The 26,479-nt window shown below is 42.8% G+C and overlaps 1 protein-coding gene across 1 annotated transcript in view; it reads right to left on the bottom strand.

The window, feature by feature from the left end:
* pcnt (pericentrin) overlaps window positions 1-26,479 on the bottom strand; it is a 203,315-nt gene that overhangs the window by 123,866 nt on the left and 52,970 nt on the right. Inside the window, exons 12-14 of the mRNA XM_052012027.1 lie at window positions 20,977-21,151; window positions 12,611-12,747; window positions 9,128-9,239 (exon numbers count right to left, since the gene is read on the bottom strand). Coding sequence (XP_051867987.1) covers window positions 9,128-9,239; window positions 12,611-12,747; window positions 20,977-21,151 — 424 coding nt within the window. The remainder of the gene's footprint in view (window positions 1-9,127; window positions 9,240-12,610; window positions 12,748-20,976; window positions 21,152-26,479) is intronic.

Raw genomic sequence — 26,479 nt, 5'->3', positions numbered from 1 at the left:
TTAAGAAGGCATAAGGGATATTGTAATTTGCCTTCCCCGAATTCAGCACTTTCCCCCAAGGTCCAGACTTATCCTTATTCATAATTATCTTAAAACTTAAGGAATTGTGATCACTGTTTCCAATATGCTCTCCCACTGAAACATCAACTTTCACACCACTGATGGCAGGTTCAATGGCCTGTACTTCTTTGGCTTGTCTTTGCTGCCCTTCTTAAATAATGGTGCAACATTAGCCACCCTTACAATTTAAAGAATTGTAAATACTATTCTCAAAATGCTCTCCCACCGAAACCACACTCACCTGGCCAAGCTCATTTCCCAATACAGGATCTAGTAATGGCCTCTCCTCTAGTTGGACTATTTAAATACTGTTTCAAGAAACCCTCTTGGATGCAACTAACAAATTCTGCTCCATCTGAGCTTCTAGCACCAAGGAAGTCCCAGTCAATATTGGGGAAGTTAGTGTCTCCTATTATGACAACCCTGTTGCTTTTACATCTTTCCATAATTTGCTGACATAGCTGTTCCTCTATCTCCCGCTGGATATAGGGAAGCCCATAATATAACCCATCAGAATGATTGCAGCTTTCTTATTTTTGAGCTCTACCTATATTGCCTCAGTAGATGAGCCCTCCAGTACAACCTCTCTAAGTGCAACTGTGATAGTCACCCTGATTAGTAGTGCAACTCTCTACCTCTTCTGCATCTCTATCACATCTGAAATATCAAAACCCTGGAATGCTGAGCTGCCAGTCCTGTCCCTCTCTCAAGCACCTCTATAATGGCCACAACATCATAGTTCCAGGCTCCAAGTTCACCTGCCTTACCCATAATACCCATTGCATTCAAATAAACAAACTTCAGCCTATCAGTCCTACTGTGTTCATTTACCAGGCCCTGTCTGCTTTTCCCATCAGGCTTACTTGGCCTAACCCCTACCTTCCCCTCAATCCCTCCACCTGCTGACCTGTTGCTCTGGTTCCCACACATGTTAAAGAAAGCAACTCCAGTAGGCAGGACAGGAAACATGGAAGGTCTGGTGACCTAAACTGTATTTAATTTAATGCAAGAAGCCTCACAGGTAAGGCATATGAACCAAGGGCATGGACTGGCACATGGGATTGTGATATTATAGCTATTATGGAAACATGGTTGAAGAATGGGCAGGACTGGCCGCTCAATGTTCTGGGACAAGAGAGGAGGGGGAAGAACACTATGGATTATGGAGAACATCATGTGAGAGAGAATATTGTGAGGGAACATCCAGCGAGGCCTTATGGGTAGAATTTAGGAAAAATGAGTGATCGCTTTGATAGGATTATGCTATTGAAGCCCCAAGAGTCAGCAGTAATTAGGAGGAACATTTATGTGGGGAAATCACAGAAAGGTGGAGGAGTAATGGGGTTGTAACAGTCAGTGATTTTAACTTCCCTATTATTGACTGGGACTGCCATAATGCTAAGGAATTAGATGGGGCAGAATTTAATTCAGTCCAGGAAAGTTTTCTCAAGCAATACATCGATGGCCCTACTAGAGAAAGGATTACACTCGACTTCTTCTTGAGAAATGTGGCTGTGCAAGTAACTGAAGTGTCAGTGGGAGAGCACCTTGGGACCAGTAACCATAATTCCATTAGTTTTGAAATAGTTATGAAAAAAGATAGGAATGGTCCTCAAGTTAAGGTCCTAAAATGGGACAAGGCTAATTTCAAAGGCATCAGACAGGAACATGCAAACGCTGATTGGGAGAAGCTGTTTGCAGGAAAAGGGATGTCCAACAAGTGGGAGGCTTTTAAACTTGGGATAAGAAGAGTTCAGGGCCAGTACGTTCCTGTTAGAATGAAGGGCATAGCTGGCAAAATTAGTGAAACCTGGTTCATAAAGGATATTTAGGCTGTGGTGTGGAAAGAGGAGGCATATGTCAGTTACAGACAGCTACAATCTAATAAATCCCTTAAGGATAAGGAATGTAGGAGTACACTTGAGGAATAAGTCAGGAGGGCAAAAGGAGGCCATGAGATATCCCTGACAAATAAGATTCTGTAAATATATTAAGAGTAAAATGGTCGCTAGGGAGAGAGTAGGTCTGCTTAAGGACCAGTGAGGTAAATAAGTGTGTGGTGCCACTGAAAACGGGCAAGGTCTTAAATGAATACTTCTTGTTTGCATTTACTGTGAAGAGAGACATGAAAACTTGAAAGCTTCAGCGAGGGAACAATTATATCCTGGAGTACATCGGCATTATGGAGGTGGTGGTATTGGAGGCCCTGAAACGCATAAAGGTGAATAAATCTCTCATGTCTGACCAGATGTATTCTAGGATGTGATGGGAAGCAAGATGAAATGCTGGGGCCGAGGATTTTTGTACCTTCATTAGCCACAGGTGAAGTACCAGAAGAGTGGAGTATGGCTACTGTTGTGCCTTTATTTAAGGAGGACAGTAGGGATAAGCCAGAGAGATATAGGCCAATGAGCCTTACATCAGTGGTAGGAAAGTTATTGGAAGGGATTCTGAGAGACTGAAGTTATCTGCACTTGGAAAGGCAAGGATTAAGGTTAGTCAGCATTGCTTTGTGCATGGAAAATCGTGTCACACTAATTTGATTGAGTTTTTCCAAAGAGGTGATCAAGAGGATTTATGAAGGCAGGGAAGTAGACATCATCTACATGGACCCGCATGGTAGGCTGATCCGGTCGAAGTGTGATCTTTGGTGAATTCTGGGCTTCAGTGAAGAGGGCAAACAGCAATAGGGTAGACAAGATAAGGATTTTCCTTTTCTTTCGTCGACTAGTTGTTGAAGGGGCAGTAATGGCAGTCAACAGAGTGGTATGCTCCTCGTGAGATCAAGTGTCCTTGACGACTATGTCTGCAGGAAGTGTGTTCAGCTGCTGGTCCTCTGTTGGAACGGCAGTTGGACTCGATGAGCAGCATACAGGAGGCAAAGAGCATTAAAGATAGAAGTTTCAGGGAGGTGGTCACAACAAAGCTTCAGCCAGGTAGATGAGTGACTGGAGGTAAGGGCAGGAAGGGAGTCTGGGAGTCCCCTGTGGCCACCCCCCTTCCAAACAAGAATATCACTTCGAATACTGTTGGGGGCATAACTGCTTAGGAGAAAATTACAACAACAGCCAGACCACAACTGGCTCTATTGCTCAGTAGGGTAGGTCAAAAACTAGCAAGAGCAATAGTAGACGCTAGTCACAGGCACAGATGGGCATATCTGTGGCCACAAGCAAGACTCCAGGATGGTGCATTGTCTCCCAGGTACCAGGGTCAAGGACATCTCTGAGCAGGCACAGGACATTTTGAAAGGGGAGGGTGAACAGCCAGAGGCCGTGGTCCATATTGGTACAGGCGGGCCTTGAGGAATATAAAAGGAAGAAGGAGAAAACTTAAACAGGGAATCAGGATGGCTGAAAGGGGCCATGAAACATCTTTGGCAAGTAGAATTAAGGAGAATACAAAGGCATTTTATAGATACATTAAAAACAAGAGGACAGCTAGGGAGAGATAGGACCAGCAAAGGATAGAGGGAATTCATGTCTGGAGCCACAGGAAGTGGGCAAAATACTAAATGAGTACTTCGCATCGGTATTCACCAAGGAGAAGGGCATGGAGGATAGTGAGGTAAGAGAGACATATGCTAATATTCTAGGGCACGTTGTTATCAAGAAGGTGATTTGAGTCTTTTGAAGAACATTACGACGGTGGGCGTCTTTAATAATATTAAGGTGGGCAAGTCCCCAGAGCCTGATAGGATCTATCCTAGGACGCTGAGGGAAGCAAGGGAAGACACTGATGAGGCCGTGACTGAGATCTTTGTATCCACTTTAGCAATAGATTAGGTGCCCATGGAGAATAGCCAATGTTGTTCATTTGTTTAAGAAGGGCAATAGGGACAAACCAAGAAATTACACAGTGGTGAGCCTTACATCAATGGTAGGGAAATTATTGGAAGGGATTCTAAGGGATAGGATTTACTCACATCTGGAAAAGCATGGACTTATTTGGGATAGATAGCATGGCTTAGTGCAGGGGAAACCATGTCTTATGAACTTGACTGAGTTTTCTTTTGAGGTAATGAAGATGATTGATAAGAGTAGGGCAGTGCATGTTGTCTGTATGGACTTTACTAAAGCATTTGACAAGGTTCCTCATGGTAGGCTGATCTGGTGGGCTCATGGTAGGGATCCATGGAGACTTGGTAGATCAGATGCAATATTGGCTTACCCAGAGAAGACAATAAAGTGAAGGGTGTTATTTTGACTGGAGGTCTGTGACCAGTGATGTTCTGCAGGGATCAGTTCTGGTGCATCTGTTGTTTGTCAGATACAAATGATTGGATGAAAATGTAGGTGGTCTGATTATTAAAGATGCAGACAACACAAATTTGTTGGTGTTGTGGATAGTGAGGAAGGTTGTCAAAGAATACTGCAGGATCAGTTGGAAATATGGACAAAGAAATGGCATATAGAGTTTAATCTGGACCAGTGTGAGGAGCTCCACTTTGGGAGGTCAAACGTCGAAGGTATGCAGGACCCTTAAGAGCACTGATATACAGGGGGACCTTGGAGTGCAAGTCAATACAGCTCCCTGAAAGTGGCCAAACAAGTAGATAAGACGGTAAAGGAAGCATATGGCATACTTGCCTTCATTGGTTAGAGCACTAAGTATAAAAGTTGGGAATTTATGTTGCAGCTGAATAAAACTTTTTTGTGCCATATTTGGGGTATTGTGTGCAGTTCTGGTCCCCGCATTACAGGAAGGATGTGGAAGCTTTGGAGAGGGTGAAAAGGAGGTTCACCAGGATGTTGCCTGGATTAAAGAGTATTACCTATAAGAGGAGGTTGGACAAACATGAATTGTTTTTTCTGGAGTATCTGAGGCTGAGGGGCAACCTGATGGAAGTTCACAAAATTATGAGAGTCATTGATAGGGTAAATAGTCAATGTCTTTTTCCCAAGAGTGGAAATGTAAAGTACTAGACAGCATAGCTTTAAGGTGAGAGGGGGAAAGCTGAAAGGAGACTTGAGAGGCAAGGTATTTTTATTGCACAGCGAGTATTAGGTGCCTGGAACGTGCTGCCAGGGGAGGTAGTTGAAGCAGAAAATTTAAGATACATTTAGACAGACATGAACTGGCAGGGAAGAGAGGACTACAGACCACATGCAGGCAGACCGAATTAGTTTAAATTGGCATCATGGACGTCACAGACACCATGGGCCTAAGGGCCTGTTCCTGTGCTGTACTGTTATATGTTCTAAGTGCAAGACCATTTACACTCAGGTAAGTTGCACGCCACCACAAAAATATCCTCCTCCCCTCTCAGCATTTTGTAGGAATCACTCCAGTTACGACTCCCCGGTCTACTTTTCTGTCCCTGCCTACACCCCCTGTTGTATGACACTCTCCCAGGTACAACACCTGTCCTTTAACCACTTCCCTTCCCACCAGCCAGAGACCCAAACAGTCTTTCCAGGTGCACTTATTCCAAAGTACTGCATTCAGTGTTCACAATGTGGACTCCACCACATTGGAGAAACCAACTACACATTGGGCGATCACTTTGTTGAGCCGCTGCGCTCCATCCATAGGAGTTGCCTGCCATGCTAATTCACCATCCCTCTCTGATCTGTCTGTTTCCTCTCTCTTGCAGTTATACAATGAGACCTCAATGCAAGCTCAAGGAACAACTCTTATTCCACCTAGGCACGTTACAGCCTTCCAAACTCTATATCAAATTCTCTAACCTTAAATAATGTGCTTCCTTCCTGTTTAGATAAGAACCATTTTTGCCTATTATCCTTCAGTGTAGCGGCCAGCATAACACTATTACAGAGCCAGGAACCCGGGTTCAATTCTGGCCACTGTCTGTAAGGAGTTTGTACGTTCTCCCTGTGTCTGCGTGGGTTTCCTCCGGGTGCTCTGGTTTCCTCCCACATTCCAAAGATGTACGGGTTAGGAAGTTGTGGGCATGCTATGTTGGCGCCAGAAGCGTGGCGACACTTGCGGTCTGCTCCCAGAACACTCTATGCAAAGATGCATTTCACTGTGTGTTTCGATGTACGTGACTAATAAAGAAATCTTATCTTTTCATCTGTGTATAGTCAGAGCATGTCCCAGAATGGCAGAACCACTAGAGCAACAAATTACACAGCAATCTGATCGCACCAGTTACGTGATTTCACTCTATCAGAGACATTCCCTTTATTCGAACCATCACCCTTCCCCACCTTTGCTGTTATCTAAACTTGTTTCTCTTTCTTAAGTCTAATGAAGGGTGCCTCATCTCTTTCCATAAACCCTTCCTAACCTGCTTTAACATTGCCAGAATTATCCATTTTTATAGCACGTTGGCCACGTTTTTCTTATTCTGCTCATATAGGCTAGCTTGCTGGGCAGGTCTCACAACCTTGTCATTAACAACACATTACACGGACCAAGAAGCTTGATGTGCTGGTAATTATCCCCATTTAGCCATTGTGACTTGCCTATAACAGACATCCCCTTTGTTCTACACATCCCTCCCCCACTGTCTCTCCTACTGAAAACTAACTTGTATTTCTCTTTCCCAATTCTGACGCAGGGTCACAGACCCTAAACTTTAATAATTCTCTTCCACAGTTGCTGCTCAAACTGCTGAGCTTTTCTAACATTTTCTGTTTTTATTTCACATTTCCAGCCTCTGCAGTTATTTTTACTTTCATTATTGATCCAGAAGATTAAAACACATGGGATCCATGGTGACTTGGCTGTTTGGATTCAGAAACAGCTCGCCCATAGAAGACAGAGGGTAGTAGTCAAAGAGACTTATTCTGGCTGGAGGTCCCTGACTAATAGTGTTCCACAGGGATCTGCACTATGACCTCTGCTCTTTGTGATATATATGACTTGGATGAAAACATGGAGGATGGGTTAGCAAGTTTGCAGACGGTACAAAGATCGGTGGCATTGTGGATAGTGTAGAAGATTGCCAAAGGATACAGTGGAATATAGATCAGTTGCAGATATGGGGGGAGAAATGGCAGATGGAGCTTCATCTGGCCAAATGGGAGGACAAATGTAAAGGCACAGGACACAGTTAATGGCAGGATCCTTACCAGTGTTGATGTACAGAGGGAGCCTAGGGTCCAAGTATATAGCTCCCTGTAAGTGGCTACACAGATTGATAAGAGTGGTAAAGGCAGTGTATGGTATGCTTGCCTTTATTAGTTGAGACATTGAGTTCAAGAGTCAGGAAGTTAAGTCGCAGCTTTATAAAACTCTGGTTAGGCCGCATCTGATGTACTGCATTCAATTCTGGTCACCCCATTATAGGAAGGACGTGGAGGCTTTGGAGAGGGTGCAGAAGAGGTGCATCAGGGTGCTGCCTGGATTAGAGGGCATGTGCTATAAGGAGAGGTTAGACAAACTTGGTTGTTTTCTCTGGAGTGGTGAAGGCTGAGGGGAGACCTGATAGAAGTTTAAGATTATGAGATGCAAGGATAAGGTTGACAGCCAGTATCTTTCTCCCAGGGTTGAAATGTCAGGGATCTTGATCAGTTAGGGAAGTGGGCCAAGGAGTGGCACATAGATTTCAATACAGATAAGTGTGAGGTGATGCATTTTGGAAAGTCAAACCAGAGTAGGACTTCCACAATGAATGGTAAGGCACTAGAAAGTGTAATGGAACAGAGGGACCTAGGAGTACAAGTGCATAGTTTGTTGAAAGTGGCATCACAGGTAGACAGGGTGATGAAAAAGGCATTTAGCATGCTGGCCTTCATCAATCAGGGCATTGAGTATAGGAGTTGGCACATTACGTTGCAGTTGTATAAGTCATTGGTGAGGCTGCACTTGGAGTACTGTGTACAGTTTTGGTCGCACTGTTATAGGAAAGATGCGGTTAAACTGGAAAGAGTGCAGAGAAGATTTGGTACCCTATGAAGATTTTGATCAACATGTATTCTACAGATTACAAGCAGCCAAAAGGTATAACCTTCCATCAAGAGGCAATGTTTCATAAGTAGAAAGTGCAAACTTGTAAAATGTTCAGAAACACCAGTGCACATTCAATTTTAAAATGTGCACCAATGAGAAGTGGGGAAATGATGAGCACATGGTGGACATATTTTTTGCCATCTCACGTTGAAGCAGGAGCATCTTCCTGAAGTTGCCAAGCTGCAGTTGCACCATGTACAGTGATAGGTTATTTTTCTATGACAACATCTGGGATTTGCATTAAAATAGTTCTTCAGTTGAATTTTAAATTGACCTGGCAAAAATTAACTTTGTACCAACAACTGATTCTCATAATTAAAAAGCAAAGAACTGCACATGTTGGAAATCTGAAATACTCAGCAAGTCATACAGCATCTGTAGAGAAAGAAACTGTCAATGTTTCACCAACAGCCTGATCTGTTCAATGTTTCAAGCATTTCTGCTTTTTTTTCTACTCCCTTCACTTGTCCTCTAATTTTGGGACACCAACATGCAAAGATGTTTTTTTTTTAATTAATTTAATGAAATGTAGGCATCACTGGCAAAGCTCCATTTATTGATCAATAACTACTCCTGAAAAGATGGCAATGAGCTGACTTTCTGAGAGCTGCAATCTTTTCTGGAAGGTACCCTCCACCAACAGTGATGCTCAGATGAAGCCTTACAAGATTTAGAGCCAGTGATAAAGAAGGAATCTTGACAATGCTTGTTACAGTGAGGTTTAATTGAATGCAGTGCAAATGAAAAGAGTTTCTAAGAGCTAACCATCTGACATTGTGGTATTTGAGAGCTCTCCTTCATGTTCTTTTTGTGATACCTTCTCCTCCCTTGTTCTAATATCAAGTATACAGCTGACAGTACAGTTCCCCTTTTATGGGGAAAATCTAATGACCACTAAATTTGAAGACGTTTAAAATTTAGTAGAACAAATTACATCAAGCCTCTTCAGTTCGATCATCAGCACCAAGTCTTATTTCTGCCTTATTTCTGTATAGCACAGCGTGTGATGAACATATTTATAATCAATGTAACCGCATTTTCAAAGTATGACAGATGTTTTTTTTTATTGCACACACATTGTTGTAATTTTTTTTAAATTTCTCTCTCAGAACTCTTTCCAAAATAGAAGCATACATGAAAGATTTACCACTTAGCTCTTCACGACTGGCCTTCGTACTCTCAAGCTGAGACCATAGGTGTTCAAGCTCTTGCTCTGAACGCAATTTAAATTCATCATAGGTTGCCTGCAATTTCACCATCTGCAAAGTAATAGTCTGTGTTAGAACAGGGACTACTGAGATCCTTCATTTTACAGACCCACTTCAATAACAAACAGGAAGTTAGGAACAAGAAAGGAGCAGTTACTCTACTGGGAATATTCTATAGGCCCCCTGGTAGCAGCAGGGATACTGAGGAGCAGATTGGGAGGCAGATTTTGGAAAGGTGCAAGAATAACAAGGTTATCATGGGAGATTTCACCTTCCCAAATATTGATCGGCACCTGCAAAGATTTAGACGCGGCAGAGCTTGTTAAGTGTGTCGAGGACAGATTCCTGTCACAGTATGTTGACAGGCTGACTAGAGGGAATGTCATATTAGATCTAGTTTTAGGTAATGAACCGGGTCAGGTGACAGATCTCTCAGTGGGTGAGCATTTGGGTGACAGTAACCACTGCTCCATAACCTTTATCATTGTTATGGACAAGGATAGGAGCAAAGAGGACGGGAAGATATTTAACTGGGGAAAGGCAAATTATGAGGCTATAAGGCTAGAACTTGAGAGTGTAAATTGGGATGACATTTTTGAAGGGAAATGTACTATGGAGATGTGGTCATTGTTCAGCGATCTCTTGCAGGATGTTAGGGATAAATTTGACCCCGTGAGGGAGAGAAAGAATGTCAGGGTGAAGGAACCATGCGTGACAAGAGAGGTGAAACAACTAGTTAGGAAGAAGGCAGCATACATAAGGTGTAAGCAGCAAGGATCAGATAGGGCTCGTGAGGAATAGAGTAGCAAGGATGGAACTTAAGAAGGGGCTGAGGAGAGCAAGGGGACATGAAAAGGCTTTGGCGAGTAGGGTAAAGGAGAATCCCAAGGCTTTTTTCTTGCACGTGAAGAGCAGAAGGATGACGAGAGTAAAGGTAGGTCTGATCAGAGAAAGGTGGGAAGATGTGCCTGGAAGCTGTGGAAGTGGTTGAGGTCCTCAATGAATACTTCTCTTCAGTATTCACCAAGAGGGGCCTTGATGACGCAGAGGACAGTGTTGTTAAGGTTAATGTTCTAGAGCATGTAAATATCAAGAGACAGAATGTGTTGGAGTTGTTAGAAAATATTAGGACAGATAAGTTCCCGGGGCCTGACGGAATATTCCCCAGGCTGCTTCGCGAGGCGAGGGAGGAGATTGCTGAACCTTTGGCTAGGATCTTTGAGTCCTCGTTGTCCACAGGAATGGTACTGGAGGATTGGAGGGTGGCAAATGCTGTCCCCTTATTCAAAAAAAGGTAGTAGGGATAGTCCAGGGAATTACAGACCAGTGAGCCGTACGTCTGTGGTGGGCAAGCTGTTAGAAAGGATTCTTAGAGATAGGATCTATGAGCATTTAGAGAATCATGGACTGATTAGGGACAGCCAGCATGGATTTGTGAAGGGCAGATCTTGCCTCACAAGCCTGATAGGGTTCTTTGAGGTGGTGACCAGGAAGATTGATGAGGTTAGTGTAGTAGATGTGGTCTACATGGATTTTAGTAAGGCGTTTGATAAGGTTCCACATGGTAGGCTTCTTCAGAAGGTCAGAGGCCAAGGGATCCAGGGAGGCTTGGCCGTGTGGATTCAGAATTGGCTTGCCTGTAGAAAGCAGAGGGTTGCGGTGGAGAGAGTGCATTCAGATTGGAGGGCTGTGACTAGTGGTGTCCCACAAGGATCGGTTCTGGGACCTCTACTTTTCGTGATATTTATTAATGACTTGGATGAGGGGGTGGAAGGGTGGGTTAGCAAGTTTGCAGATGATACAAAGGTCGGTGGTGTTGTGGATAGTGTGGAGGGCTGTTGAAGCTTACAGAGTGATATTGATAGGATGCAGAGCTGGGCTGACAAGTGGTAGATGGAGTTCAATCCGGAGAAGTATGAGGTGGTACACTTTGGAAGGATAAACTCCAGGGCAGAGTACAAGGTTAATGGCAGGATTCGGGTAGTGTGGAGGAGCAGAGGGATCTAGGGGTTCATATCCACAGATCACTGAAAGTTGCCTCACAGGTGGATAGGGTAGTTAAGGAAGCTTATGGGAAGTTAGCTTTCATTAGTCGTGGGATCCAGTTTAAGAGCCATGAGGTAATGATGCAGCTCTACAAAACTCTGGTTAGACCACACTTGGAGTACTGTGTCCATTTCTGGTTGCCTCATTCTAGGAAGAATGTGGAAGCGTTGGAAAAGGAGCAGAGGAGATTTACCAGGATGCTGCCTGGATTGGAGAGTATGCATTATGAGGAGAGACTAAGGGAGCTAGGACTTTACTCTTTGGAGAGGAGGAGGATGAGGGGAGACATGATAGAGGTATACAACATATTGAGAGGAATAGGTAGAGTGGACAGCCAGCGCCTCTTTCCCAGGGCACCAATGCTCAATACTATAGGGCATGGCTTTAAGGTTATGGGTGGGAAGTTCAAGGGGAGATGTCAGGGGGAGGTTTTTCACCCAGAGAATAGTTGGTTCATGGAATGTGCTACCTGGGGTGGTGGTGGTGGAGGCTGATAAGTTGGTCAAGTTCAAGAGATTGTTAGATAAGCATATGGAGGAATTTAAAATGGGGGAAATGTGGGAGGAAGGGGTTAGTTAGTCTTATGCGTGGTTTAAAGGTCGGCACAACATGGTGGGCCGAAGGGCCTGTATGGTGTTGTGCTGTTCTATGGTTAGCTCTGTGCTATGAAATCTTTCACACGAAGGGATGGAGGACATCCTACCAGATAAATGAACAAAGGCAAACAGTGATTTTAAATTTGTGAAACTGGAGATTCCCCAATGGCTGGAATAGTCCCAAATATATAGTGGAAAACAAGCAGCTGGAAATAACAGTGACTGCAGCTTCATTTAACTTTATGAATGAAATACACTCTGGAGGCATCAGCAAAAGCATCTCTTTGGAGAGATCCATGTAACCTCCAAATAGCTGGGGTGTCCAAGTATTGTGCAGGAGCCTTGTGTTTTCCACTGCAACTGCACAAATGTGATCTGAAAGGTTAGCAAGAGCACAATGCCAAATAACAGATCCTCAAAATACAGGAAATTAAGTTTTTGCAGTAGGTGAGAGAACAACTTGTGTGCTCGGGCAGGGTGAAGGGGTTTTAAGAGGCATGTAGAAAAAAAGAAAGCATCGACTCTTGCATATCCTCCCCGGACCTGGTAAGGGATGGTAATTCTGATATCTCCCACTAAATCTAAAACCAAAAAACAGAACGTTCCGGAAATACTAGGTCAGGCAATGAATGTATTATTGCAAGAGTCATGAGGGAAGAACTTACCTTGCCTCTGGTGAAATATGTAATGATTCTATAAACACATTGGATAGGAGCTTGCAAAATAATCTAGACAAGAGTTAAAACAAGTTTCCAATTACAATTAATTAGTTCTACTCACTTCTGCACGATGGTCCTTCTCTTTTTCATCAAACTCTCTCATTAACTCCTCCCGTTTCTGCTCATATTCCTTTTGAATTTGTTCCTGAAGCTTTGCCAAATTCATCTGGCAAAGGGACTCCAAACTCGGACACTCAACTATAAAGAAAACATGGAAAATTTTATTTCTTTGACAATGTTACACACATGCTAATTTCTAAGAAAAAGTTTCTCCAAGGTAATAAAAATATAAAGTGCTGGAAACACTCAACAGGTTTGGCAGCATCTTTGGAAAGAGTTAATAGCTCTGAAGATTTTAAGCATCCCTCAGTGCCATTTGATTGAAGCCTTACAGCCAGTGAGTCCCCACAACTTGCATTACACGCACCTGCAATTAATTAGCTCATCTTCTTTTAAACACACCACATACACCCTAGTCATTCAGCTCAATTTCTCTGCATGAAATGGAAGGCAATTATGCCTGTACAAAATAGTTTTAAATTGTCATTCGGCAAAGAATGCCATCATGGCCACATGCAAGCACAAGCTTTACTTAAAAACTAAAATAATATCAAGACCAAATATCCCAGCTCTGTTTTCTCATAACCAGTCAAAATTCTTGAAGAGGTATCAACTATGACAGAGAAAATATTGCAGGACTAAGAGGGGGGAGAACATCCTCAAGAGATTGATAGGATGTTTGGTTGGAGGTAAAAGTGGGTTTATCTGCTACTTAGTGTGTTTCACTGCAATACTGTTGCTTATGGAGTAAGCAGATAATATTTCTGTGCCTCTGAAAAATTTCCAATGGTTCATTCAGTTAGATAATTGAAAATTTCCCACATAGAAGGATGAAGTTGGCTGATAGTGCCAGTGCCAATCAAAATATTGCTACCCAGCCAAATCCTCTCTTCTAGTACTTGGTCCAGAGCCCTGCATCCAAGTACTTCAAGTATCCCAATATTGAAGGCAGCAGTGAAGGACAGGATTTTGAGATTTAATCAGGAAAATTTTCTCAATCAGTATGTTTTCTGCTAAAGGAGGTATTACTAAATTTAGCACCGGAAGATCAAATGCATGAAGTGGAGATTGCCCAGCTGAGAAAAATATTGTGGTAGGAAGAAAATAGGAGTGATTATATCATAAAGTACTAAGATCAGCATAAGTGATCGAGAAGGACAAGGAGCAATCTGGACTGAAAATACTAAATACCAATCTAATTTCAATAAATTGTAGGGAAATCTTGTCATTGTAAACTGATGTCAACATCAGGTTAGGAGCAACATAGAAAAATAGAAGGCAAACAAAACCAGAGCTACTTGATATAACTAAAAAAATGATGCACTGTAATGAAGTTTATGATAGAAGTTGTCTTAATAATACATAGGGAATGTCAGGCTGATGAGAAAAAGGTAGAGAAAAAATGAAAAGGTGACAGTATGAAAATAGATAGGCAACGTAACTAAAGGGAATCATAAGTCTTTCATAGGCTTCACTGACAGTAAAAGCATCGTCAGAAAAGCCAGCTAAGGAACAAAGTGGAGCCAATGGGGGCAGAAGGCACAATTAAAAGAGTACCTTACACCAACAATTACAAACTTTACCAAAACTATGTTAAATTAGGAAATTGTCCTATAGGTTAACAAAAAAATGTAAAATTGAGATGCAAGGAAGAATGACATTACTGAGGTTCTGATCCTGACAGGATGAATCCCAGTATGCTGAGGGTTACAAGATCAGAAAATGCACACATGCTGCCCACAATCTTTTGATGCTCCTCAGATATAGGGGCAATGACAATACACTCAAGGAGTCTTCAAGTTGTACAGCACAGAAACAAACCCTTCAGCCCACTATGTTCATGCCGACTATTGTACTTTTCTATACCCACAAGATTCCAATCACTTCCTACGAAGAATTTCCCCCTCAGATTCCTTCCAAATCCTTACCACTTGTTTTAGAAACTCTCAAAGGAAAAAGAAGATTCTTATTATCTACCATATCTATCTCCTATATACCTCTATCAGATCACCCTCAGCCTCCTCCAATCCAGGAAAAACAAACCCAGCCAATCCGATCTCTCCTTATAATTGAAATGTTCCAATCCAGACAAAATCCTGATGAACCTCCTCTGTACCCTTTCCTTTCACAATCACATCCAACCACACCCAATCACATCCTTTCTATGGTGCGGTGACCAGAACTGCACACAACATTCCAGGTATGGCCTAACCAATACTTTATAAAGTTGCAACATGACGTCCCAGCTCTTGTATTCTATGTCATGTCTGATGAAGGCAAATATCCCATATACCTTCTTCATCATCCTATTTACCTGTGCTGCCACCTTCGGTGGGGGGGGGTGTCTGTCCATGAATCCAAGGCCCCTCTGTTCATCAATACTTCCTACTATTTACTGTACATGTCCTCTCCCTAGTTGGCCTTCCAAAATACATCACCTCACCCTTGTCAGCATTAAATTCCATCTGTCATTGCTCTGACCAACTTTCCAGCTGACCTATGTCGTGCTGTAACTCAAAGACATTCCCCCTCGCTATCTGCAACATCAATTTTCATGACACCTGCAAACTTACTAATCATACATTAATAACTTGGAGGTGAATATATATCACAAACATCAAAGGTGCCAGCACCCACCCTTGTGGTACACCACTGGTCACAGACTTCCATCAGAAAAATAACACTCCATGACCAACCTCTCCCAGTTTTGGATTCAGTCTGCCAGCTTGCTTTGGATCCCATGGGCTCTAACCTTTCGGACCCACCTACCACGCGGGACTTTGTCAAAGTGCCTTACTAAATTCCATGTAGACAATACCTACCATCAACGTACTTAGTTACACCTTCAAAACAAAAATTCAAATCAAATTAATGAGACAGAATTTCCCATGAAACAAAGCCAGGCTGACTATCCCTAAGCAATCCCTGTCTTTACAAGTGTAAATAAATCCTGTCTCATAGAACATTTTCCAGTAATTTCTCCACCACTGATACAAGACTCACTGGCTTGTAGTCACCTGGCTTACTCCCACTGCTCTTCTTGAATAAAGGAACCTATTTACTGCCTTCCACCTGTGGTCAGCGAACTCCTTTCTTGGGGCTCTGGGGATTTACCTCCTCCTCCTTAATGCTAACATAGCCTAGAATATCACTGCCCCCTCCTTGATGTCTCCATATACCATGTTTTTCTCCTTCATGAATACAAATGAAAAGTATTCATTTAAAACTTCACCCACATTTCCTGGCTCCATCCACAAATTCCTCCTTTGATCCCTCAGGGGACCTACACTTTCCCTGGTTACCAAATATACATATAAAATGCCTTGGGGTTCTCCTTAATCTTGTCTGGCAGTGATATTTGCCCACCAAATCTCTTTTTTGTAAGTACTCTGCTATACTCTCTACACTGCTCAAGGGTTTTCCTCGGTTTTCAGTCGCCTATACTTGCCATATGTTTCCTTTTACTTCAGGCTTCTTTCATCTTGACATCCTTGCCTTTCAGCTTTACGGGAACATGTTATCCCTGAACTCTCACTATCTCACTTTTAAAAAGACTCCAAATTGTTGGATGCTGTGTCATCCACAATATGTCTCTGTTTAACCTACTCTTTGTCAGGTCCTGCCTTATGTTATTGAAATGGGCCTTCCCCCAATTTAGTAACTTTACATCAGGACCATCTGTATCCTTTCTGTAACTATTTTAAAGTTTGGAGAATGATGATCATTATCCACAAAATGATCCCCTTCTGACACTACCACCTGCCTGACCTCATTTCATAAGATTAGGTCCAGTACAACCCTTTCTCTAGTGGGACTACAGTTCATGCAAAAGTTTGGGCACCCCAGTCAAAATTTCTGTTACTGTGAATAGCTGAATGAGTAAAAGATGACCTGATTTCAAAAAGACAGAGTTAAAGATGACACAATTCTTTAATATTTTAAACAAGATTACTTTTTTATTTCCATCTTTTACAGTTTCAAAATAACAAAAAAGGAAAAGGGCCCAAAACAAAAGTTTGGGCACCCTGCATGGTCAGTACTTAGTAACACCCCCTTTGGCAAGTATCACAGCTTGTAAATGATTTCTGTAGCCAGCTAAGGGTCTTTCAATTCTTGTTTGGGGGATTTTCGCCCATTCTTCCTTGCAAAAAGCTTCTAGTTCTGTGAGATTCTTGGGCCATCTTGCATGCACTGCTCCTTTGAGGTCTATCCACAGATTTTTGTTGATGTTTAGGTCGGGGGACTGTGAGGGCCATGGCAAAACCTTCAGCTTGTGCCCCTTGAGGTAGTCCATTGTGGATTTTGAGGTGTATTTAGGATCGTTATCCTGTTGTAGAAGCCATTCTCTTTTCATCTTCAGCTTGCTTTTTTTTTTAAACAGACGGTGTGATGTTTGCTTCCAGAATTTGCTGGTATTTAATTTAATTCATTCTTCCCTCTACCAGTGAAATGTTCTCCGTGCCACTGGCTGCAACAAGCCCAAAACATGATCGATCCATCCCCATGCTTAACAGTTGGAGAGGTGTTCTGTTCATGAAATTCTGCACCCTTTTTTCTCCAAACATACCTTTGCTCATTGCGGCCAAAAAGTTCTATTTTAACTTCATCAGTCCACAGGACTTGTTTCCAAAATGCATCAGGCTTGTTTAGATGTTCCTTTGCAAACTTCTGACGCTGAATTTTGTGGTGAGGACGCAGGAAAGGTTTTCTTCTGATGACACTTCCATGAAGGTCACATTTGTGCAGGTGTCGCTGCACAGTAGAACAGTGCACCACCACTCCAGAGTCTGCTAAATCTTCCTGAAGGTCTTTTGCAGTCAAACAGGGGTTTTGATTTGCCTTTCCAGCAATCATACGAGCAGTTCTCTCGGTAAGTTTTCTTGGTCTTCCAGACCTCAACTTGACCTCTACCGTTCCTGTTAACTGCCATTTCTTAATTACATTACGAACTGAGGAAACAGCTACCTGAAAATGCTTTGCTATCTTCTTAGAGCCTTCTCCTGCTTTGTGGGCATCATTTATTTTAATTTTCAGAGTGCTAGGCATAGAGGAGCCCATGGCTGCTGATTGTTGTGACAAGGTTTGAGGAGTCAGGGTATTTATAAAGCTTTGAAATTTGCATCACCTGGCCTTTCCTCACGGTGACTGTGAACAAGCCATAGCCCTAACAAGCTAATGAAGGTCTGAGACTTTGATAAAAGTTATCTGACAGCTCAAATCTCTTGGGGTGCCCAAACTTTTGCATGGTGCTCCTTTCCTTTTTTCACTCTAAAATTGTACAAAACAAAAATAATACACTAATCTTGCTTAAAACGTTGAGAAGAATCTTGCATCTTTAACTTCATGACTTTTGGAGATCAGTTCATCTTCTACTCACTTAACTATTCACAGTAACAGCAATTTTGAACAGGGGTGCCCAAACTTTTGCATACCACTGTATGTATTGGCTCAAAAAACTCACCTGGATACATTTTACAAATTCCACCCCATCCAAGCCCCTCACACTAAGAAAATCACAGTCAATACTGGGGAAGTTAAAATTCTGCACTACTATAAACCTGCGGCTCTTACCTCCCTGTGATTTGTCCATATATTTGCTCCTCTATCTCCTGCTGACTGCTTGGGGGCCTGTAATATAACCCTAGCAAAGTGATCACGTCTTTCTTATTTTTAGGTTCCACCCACATGGCCTCATTCGAAGACCCTTCCAAGACATCTTCCCCAAGTACTCAAGTAATGTCCTCTGTAATCTATGTTGCAATGCCCCCTCCTCTTCTACCCAGTACCCCCCCACCCCGCGCCCCCCCCCCAACACCACAACAATCAAACCTGAAACCTCTATACCCTGGAATGTTAAACTACCAGTCCTGCCCTTCTTTCAACTACATTTCTGTGCTTGCAATAACATCGTATTCCTATGTGCTTATAATGATCCGAGCTCATCAGTATTACCAGTCAGGCTCTTTGTATTGAAATACATGCAGTTTAGCACACCAATCCTCCCATGTGCCTTATCATGCCTCCATCTGCTCTGCCTACTGGACTTACTTCATCTATCTTCTATAGTTAACTCCATCTCCTTACTTGCTGTACTACTACTCTGCATCCCATCCCCCTGCCAGATTAGTTTAAACCTTCCTTAAAAGCAGTTCCAATGATCCAAATATCTAAAGGTCTACCTCCTGCACCATCCCTTTAGCCATGCATTCATCATCCTACTTCTATACTCACTTGCACATTTCACTTCAAGTAATCTGAAGATTGTAACATTGGAGGTCCTGCTCTTTAACCTTATGCACAACTCCCTAAATATGTTACAGGACCTCATCCCTCTTTCTACCTATGTCATCGGGACAGATATGTCCCCTGACATCTGGTTGATCACCCTCCCATTTCAGCATACTCTACAGCCACTCAGATTATCCCTGACCTGGCACCAGGGAGGCAACATATCATCCAGGAGTCTTGTTTGCGGCCACAAAAATGCCTTTCTGTTCTCCTCACTATCCAGTCATCTATCACTACAGCTCATCAAGCCACTTTCCTCCCCTGCTGTCCAGCACAAGCAACTGTGATGCCACAAACTTGGCTGCTGCTTTCCTTCAAGAAGCTATCTGCACCTCCACCCCCCCCCCACCACCTAAACCGTAGGGGGGGGGGAGATACAGGGGACTCCTTAAAATTTCTTTATTAGTCACATGCACATCAAAACACACAGTGAAATGCATCCTTGCGTAGTTTTCTGGGGGCAGCCTGCAAGTGTCGCCACGCTTCGAGCTCCAACATAGCATGCTCACAACTTCCTAACCCGTACATTTTTTGGAATGTGGGAGGAAACCAGAGCACCGGGAGAAAACCCACACAGACATGGAAAGAATGTACAGACTCCTTACGGACAACGGCTGGAATTGAACCCCGGCGCTGGCGCTGTAATAGCATTATGCTAACCGCTACGCTACCGTGCCTGTCCCTTAAGATCTTTTAGTCACATGTATATTGAAACACAGTGTAATGCATCTTTTGCATAAAGTGTTCTGGGGGCAGCCCGCAAGTGTCACCACACTTCGGGCACCAACCTAGCATGCTCACAACTTCCTAACCTGTACGTACTTTGAACATGGAAGGAAACCGGAGCATGCAGAGGAAACCCATGCAGAACATGGGGAGAACGTACAAACTCCTTACAGACAGTGGCCGAAATTGATCCCGGGTTGCTGGCACTGTAATAGTGTCACTCTAACCGCTACACTACTGTGCCTGCACTATCTGCCTAATCTAATGGTCTTCCTGGTGGTTTCCAATCACCTTTCTGACTGTGAAAAGATCATTAAATTGCTATCCAATGGATCATCTGGGGTAGATGCTACCATTCTGAAATCTGCAGGTGATATAGTAATGCAGTAGAGCTGCTGCCTCACAGTGCCAGAGATCTGGTGGACTCCTGACCTCAGCTTTGTCTGTGTGGAGTCTGCATGTCCTATGACGACGTGGGCTTCCCCCAGGTGCTATGATTCAACCCACATCCCAAAGATGTGCAGATTGGTATATTAATTGGCCACGGCAAATTGACCTCGATGCGTAAGCAAATGGTAGAATCTGAGTTGTGGTGGTGATGAGAATGTGGGGAGAATAAAAAAATGGGATTCATGTAGAATTAGTGTAAATGGGTGCTGTAACTTTCTATGATTCCATAAAACCAGAAAGCAGGTTAAAAAAAGCTATGCAATGATACAAATTTTAAGGGGTGCAGCAGAGAAATCCGTGGGTGCACAAAGGTGAAATTAACAAAACACTCAATACAGCTTATGCTACCCCAGAACTTTATGAAGAGGGTGAAAGGCACAAAGCGATGAAGTTAACTAAAATCTATAAAACACGAGTTCAGCTACAATTGAAATATCAAGACCAATTCTGGAGCACCTTCAAAAGACATATCAGCTTTAGAAAGGACATAGAAGAAATTTATTAGAATGGCTCCAAGGTGAGTGATTAATGTGATGCTTGTGGCCTGGAGATGGAGAACCTGGTGCTCTCCTTAACACAGAGCAGTGAGGGATCTGACAGAAGGACTTAAATAATGAAACTATTTCATTGGTAGAAAATGACAGCCAGAGACCACATTTTTTTTTAAGGTGATCACCAAATGAACTAAACAGCATGAGAAAGGAAACACTTATGCAAACTATTAGGAATGCATGCAGAACAGCAGCTTTCAAAAGGGAAGTGGATAAAAATTTGCAGGGGAAAAAAATTGCAGAAGCATTAAGAGCAGGGTTGGATCACTCTTTGAAAGTCATGGAGGAGACTGAATGGTCCAAATGATCCCTCCATCTGTAATACTCAAATTATTTGATAACTTATTCTTACTTTTCTCACACTTTTGGCATGCCACTTCTTCATTTTGGATAGCTTCAAGTTCATTCTGCAGTTTCTCCACCTTTCTGATCCATTCTGCTAGCTCGGTTTGATGCTCTGTGGACATGGCCTGCTTCTGGTTCTCAAGGTGCTGCCTCAACTCTTCCTCCCACTTCTTTTCCATGCTCTGATGGAATACAAAGGCTATCAGTACATAATAAATAGATGTAATCAGACCAATAATTGCTCTTCCATTTTGTTTTTGAAACTATATTTTGTACTCATCAATTGACCATATATAGCCTGGGCAAAAGTATTAACATTTTATCACTTACATGGTGTACCTTTATGACTCTACCAAGGAATTCAGAAGTTTATCTGAATAGCAGAACATAGAACAGTGCAGCACTGGACAGGCCATTCGGCCCATGGTTGTGCTGATTTCAATGCCAATTTATACTAAATATCCTCCTCCTGTATATCATCCATATCCCTCCATTCTCTTCATAGTCATGTGTCTATCTAAAAGCCTCAAACTTCACCAAACTGCCTGCTTCCATTACTACCCCTAGTAACCTATTCCAGGCACCTAATACTCTGCATAAAAAAAAAAACTTGCCCTCACATTGCCTTTGAACTATCCCCCCCCCCCCCCCCCCCCCCCCCCAACCCCAACCTTAAAAGCATGTCCTCTGGTGTTTGACATTTCTACCCTAGGGAAAAAGATTCTGTCTATGCCTCTCATAATTTTATGAATCTCTATCAGGTCTCCCATCAGCCTCCAACACTTTAGGGAGAACAACCCAAGTTTGTCCAATCTTTCCTCATACCCCCTAATCCAAGCAGCATCCTGGTAAACCTCTTCTGCACCCTCTCCACATCCTTACTATAATGGGGTGGCCAGAACTGCACATGATACTCCAAGCGTGGTCTGACTGAAGTTTTATATAGCTGCAGCATGACTTCCTTACCCTTATACCCAACAACCCTACCAATGAAGGCAAGCATGCCATATGCCTTCTTTACCATCTTATCCACTTACATAGCCACTTTCAGTGAATATGGACCTGGACCCCAAGATCCCTCTGTATCTCAATGCTGTTAAGGGGCCTACCGTTAACTGTATACTTTCTACTTTCATTTGACTTCCGAAAGTGCAACACCTCACACTTCCTGATTAAATTCCATCTGCCACTTCTCTGTCCATATCTGTAACTGATCTATAGCCCACTTTACTCTTTGACAGACCTTACCAATCTTGGTGTTATCCACAAACTTGCTAATCCACCCATCTACATTTTCATCTAAATCATTGATATATATCACAAACAACAGACGTCCCAGCACCAATCCTTGCAGAACACCACTGGTCACAGACCTCCAGCCAGAATAACAGCCTTCCACCCCTACTCTGTCTCCTATAGGCAAGCTAGTTCCGAATCCATACTTGTAATTCACCCTGGATCCCATGCTTCTTTATCTTCTGAATCAACCTACCATGAGGGACCTTATCAAATGCCTTACTGAAGTCCATCTGGATAATGTCCTCTGTCTTACCCTCATCAAGCTCCTTTGTCATCTCCTCAGTTTGTAAGACATTACCTGCCCCACATAAAGTCATGCTGACTGTCCCTAAGCAGGCCATACCTTTCCAAATGCGCATAAATCCTATCCCTTAGTATCCTCTCCAATAGCTTCCCTACCACTGACGTGACGCTCACTGGTCTATAGTTACCTGGATCATCATCATTTTGTTTTTGAACAAAGGCACAACATTTGCTACTCTCCAGTCCTGTTGCTAGCGAGGACACAAAGATCCTTATCAAAGCCCCAGCAATCTCCTCACTTGCTTCTTTCAATATTCTGGGATATGCACCATCAGGCCCTGGGGACCTTATCCACCTTAATGCCTTTCAGGAAGCCCAGCACATTAGCATGCCCCACTCTGCCTTCACTATCCTCCAAATCCTTCTCCTCAGTAAATACCAAAACAAAGTACTCATTTAGTATCTCAGCCATGTGCTCTGACTCCAACCACAAATTCCCTCCTTTATCTTTGAATGGACCTACCTTCTCCTTAGTTATTCTCTTTTTTCTTAATACAAGTATAAAACACCTTGGGTTAGAGGGTTATAATCTTCAAAGTCAATCTAATTAGCCTGTTTTTGGGATTCTTGCTTTCAAGTTTTTATTAAAATAGGTTTACTAATACACATTGTATTGCACTGCCACAAGTTACATGCTTATCCTCCATACTCGTAAATAATTATTTATACATTGAATAACTACTTAGGGCTGGACAGAAATTAGGGCTGGTAACTTCATGCTTAGTTTGGAGCAGCATTTTAAGAAGTGTATTACAGAAGAGACATTATCCATGTGTATTTGGTCTTCCATCCCAGATCAAGTCCACACCTATTTCCACTATTTTTCCATCCTGTTTCCTTTTCTTTACCCTCCTCGTCCAGTCTCCATTCAAAACTTCATCTGTACCCTAACCCAAATCAATCCATGTTTACCAATTAGCCATGCATTGTTGACCAACACTTCTGCTTTAAATTGTCATTCAGGTTTTCAAATCCCTCCATAGTGTTTGCTTCCCTGCATCTCTCACGTACTCTAGGTCTGCAACTCTCACAGATAATGTGGACTTAGGTAATTTTGGACTCTCAAGGTTGCTGAATTGAATAACCCCACTACAACCACTAAAACATTGCACTCTAACACTTTCTCTCCCAAACATCTATCCTTCCACCCAACTTCCCTTAAACCTTTTGGTCATCGGCCTTCATATCTCTATTTGTGGTACAGTGTCATTTTTTTCTGTATCATAATGAGCCTGGGAATCACTTTGGTACTTTGTTAGATAAAAGGCACCCCATAGTAACATTACAGTACACTTGTTATTGAAGAAATATGGAGAGATTATGGAAGGCAGATGCCTGAAGACACAATCCCCAATTAGGGGGCAAAAAGGATGTGTCAGTTTTCTCAGAGCGCCACTGGGCTGGAACAGGAACAGCAACAAAGTATACAGTATTTGGGATGGGAGCAAAGAATAAAGTCCAAGGACTCCAGAGTTTCAAGGAGGCAGCGCACCACCACCATCCCCTCAAGGGCAAATAGGGATGGGCAACATAAGCTGGCTTTGACAGCAAAGAAACATGGAACACTGCAGCACAGGAAAAGGCCATTCAACCCTGCGGGTCTGCGACAACCACAATGATAAAGTAAACTAATCCCATCCGCATGCACATGGTCCATATCCCTCCATTCCCTATTTATACATCTAAGTGACTCGAACATTGCTATCATATCTCCTCCTACCACTTTCCTGGGAGCGCATTCGAGGCACCTACCACTGTGCAAAGCAAAACAAATTGCCTTGCAAATCTCCTTTAAAAGTCCCCCACCTTAAACCTCTGCCCTCTAGTATTTGACATTTCTACCCTGGAAAAAACTACCTCTCATAATTTTGTAAACTTCAAGGGTTGTCGCTCAATCTCGGAAGGTCCAGAGAAAACAATCCAAGTTTGTTCAAACTCTCCTTATAGCTAATACCCTCCAGTCCCTGGTGAACCTCTTCTGCACCCTCTTCAAAGTCTCCATGTCTTTCCTATAATATGGTGAGCAGGACTGCACAAAGTACTCCAAATCTAGCCTAAAAATGGTTTACCATACTGTTCACTTATGTTGCCACTTTCATGGGCTTGCACCCCAAGATCCCTCTGTGCATCAGTACTTAGGGTCCTGCCATTTATTGCATACTTCCCTCTTACATTTGACTTCCCAAAGTGCAACACCTCACACTTGTCCCGATTAAACTCCACCGCCATTTCTCTGCCCAAGTTTCCAATCTGTATCCTGCTGTATCCTTTGACGACCTTCCTTGCTATCCACAACTCCATCAATTTTCATGTCATCTGCAAACTTGCTAATCAGGCCACCGACATTTTCATCAAATCATTAATGTTTATTACAAATGAGAGGGTCCCAGCTCTGATCCCTGCGGCACACTGCCAGTCAGAAAGACACCCCTCTACTACTACCCTCTGTCTTTCATGACCAGGCTTAATCTGGATTCAATTTACCAACACACCATTGATCCAATGTGACTTAATCTTCTGGACAGCCTACTATGAGGAACTTTGTTAATGAGGTCTAGGTGGACAACATCCACTGCCCTACTCTCATCAATCTTTAATATTTCCTCAAAATAATCAAATTTGTGAGACAGTGCCCACCCACAAGAATCTTCTCCAATAATTTCCCAACCAATGATGCAAGGTTTACTGGCCTATAATTTCCTGGTTTGTCCCTGTTGCCTTTCTTAAACAAAGGAACAGAACTGGTTATTCTCGAATCTTCTGGAACCTTGTCTGTGGCTAAAGAGGACAGAAAGATCTTGCCCCAGAAATCTCACCCCAGTAAAACTCACATTTAAGAAAACACAAATTCTGAATTAAACGTTAGTTTGCTGCTCCCTTATGCTCAACAGTCAGACCTGCTAGTGTCTTTGGTTCCATAAAACGCATAATTTAAGAAGCTTTTGGACAGGTACATGGATAGGAAAGGAATAGAGGAATATGGGCCAAATGCAAGAAAATGAGATTAGCATAGATAGACCTCTCAGTCAGCATGGATTAGTTGGGCAGAAGGGCCTGTTTCCATGCTATACAAACTATGCCTCTATGATCTCCAACAGCAAATAAGACTTTATTTAATCTTAACTATGGATGCACAAATCATTCTCCACATTCATCCCACATTTGGAGGGTCTGAGAACCCTCCACTTCTTCCTCAAACTGAAACCCAACCAGTTCTACTCCACCAACAAATTCATTCCCCTGGCAGAACTTGTTTTCACATGAAACAAGTTCTCCTACTCCACATCAAAAGTGTACCTAGAGGCACTCAGTAAACCTATCTTTTTGTGGGATACGTGAAAGCCTTAGTTTCAGTCCTCCTCAGGCCCACTCCCTCAAGCCTATCTTCATTGTGGGCCGAAAGATCTGTTTCTGTGCTGTACTGTTCTAGTACTTTAATGGCAGCATTGGTGCTGCTTCTTGCACGAATGCAATACTTGAAAATTTCATCAATTTCCACACTGCTCTCACTTTCACATGGTCAAACTCTGACTCATCCTTTCCCTTTCTGAACCTCTCTCTCCCCCCATCTCAGGGGATAGACTAAGCTCCAACATCCACTCCATGCCCACAGACTTCCACAACTACCTTGATAAGAAAGCATACCAGTGCCTCTACTTCCTCAAAAGGCTAAGGAAATTCGGGATGTCCCCAATGACCCTCACCAATTTTTATGGATGCAACATTGAGAACATCTTACTTGGAATGCACCACAGATTAGCATGGCAACTGCTCTGCCCAAGACCGCCAGAAATTGCAGAGCGTTGTGAATGCGGCCCAGTCTATCATGCAAACCAACATCCCCTCCAGTGACTCCATCTACACTTCCCGCTGCCTCAGGAAAGCAGTCAACATAATCAAAGATCCCT

The sequence above is a fragment of the Pristis pectinata genome, chromosome 1 (genome assembly GCF_009764475.1).
Source record: "Pristis pectinata isolate sPriPec2 chromosome 1, sPriPec2.1.pri, whole genome shotgun sequence".
In the NCBI taxonomy this organism is placed as follows: domain Eukaryota; kingdom Metazoa; phylum Chordata; class Chondrichthyes; order Rhinopristiformes; family Pristidae; genus Pristis; species Pristis pectinata.
This window is presented reverse-complemented; position numbering and strand designations above follow the sequence as displayed.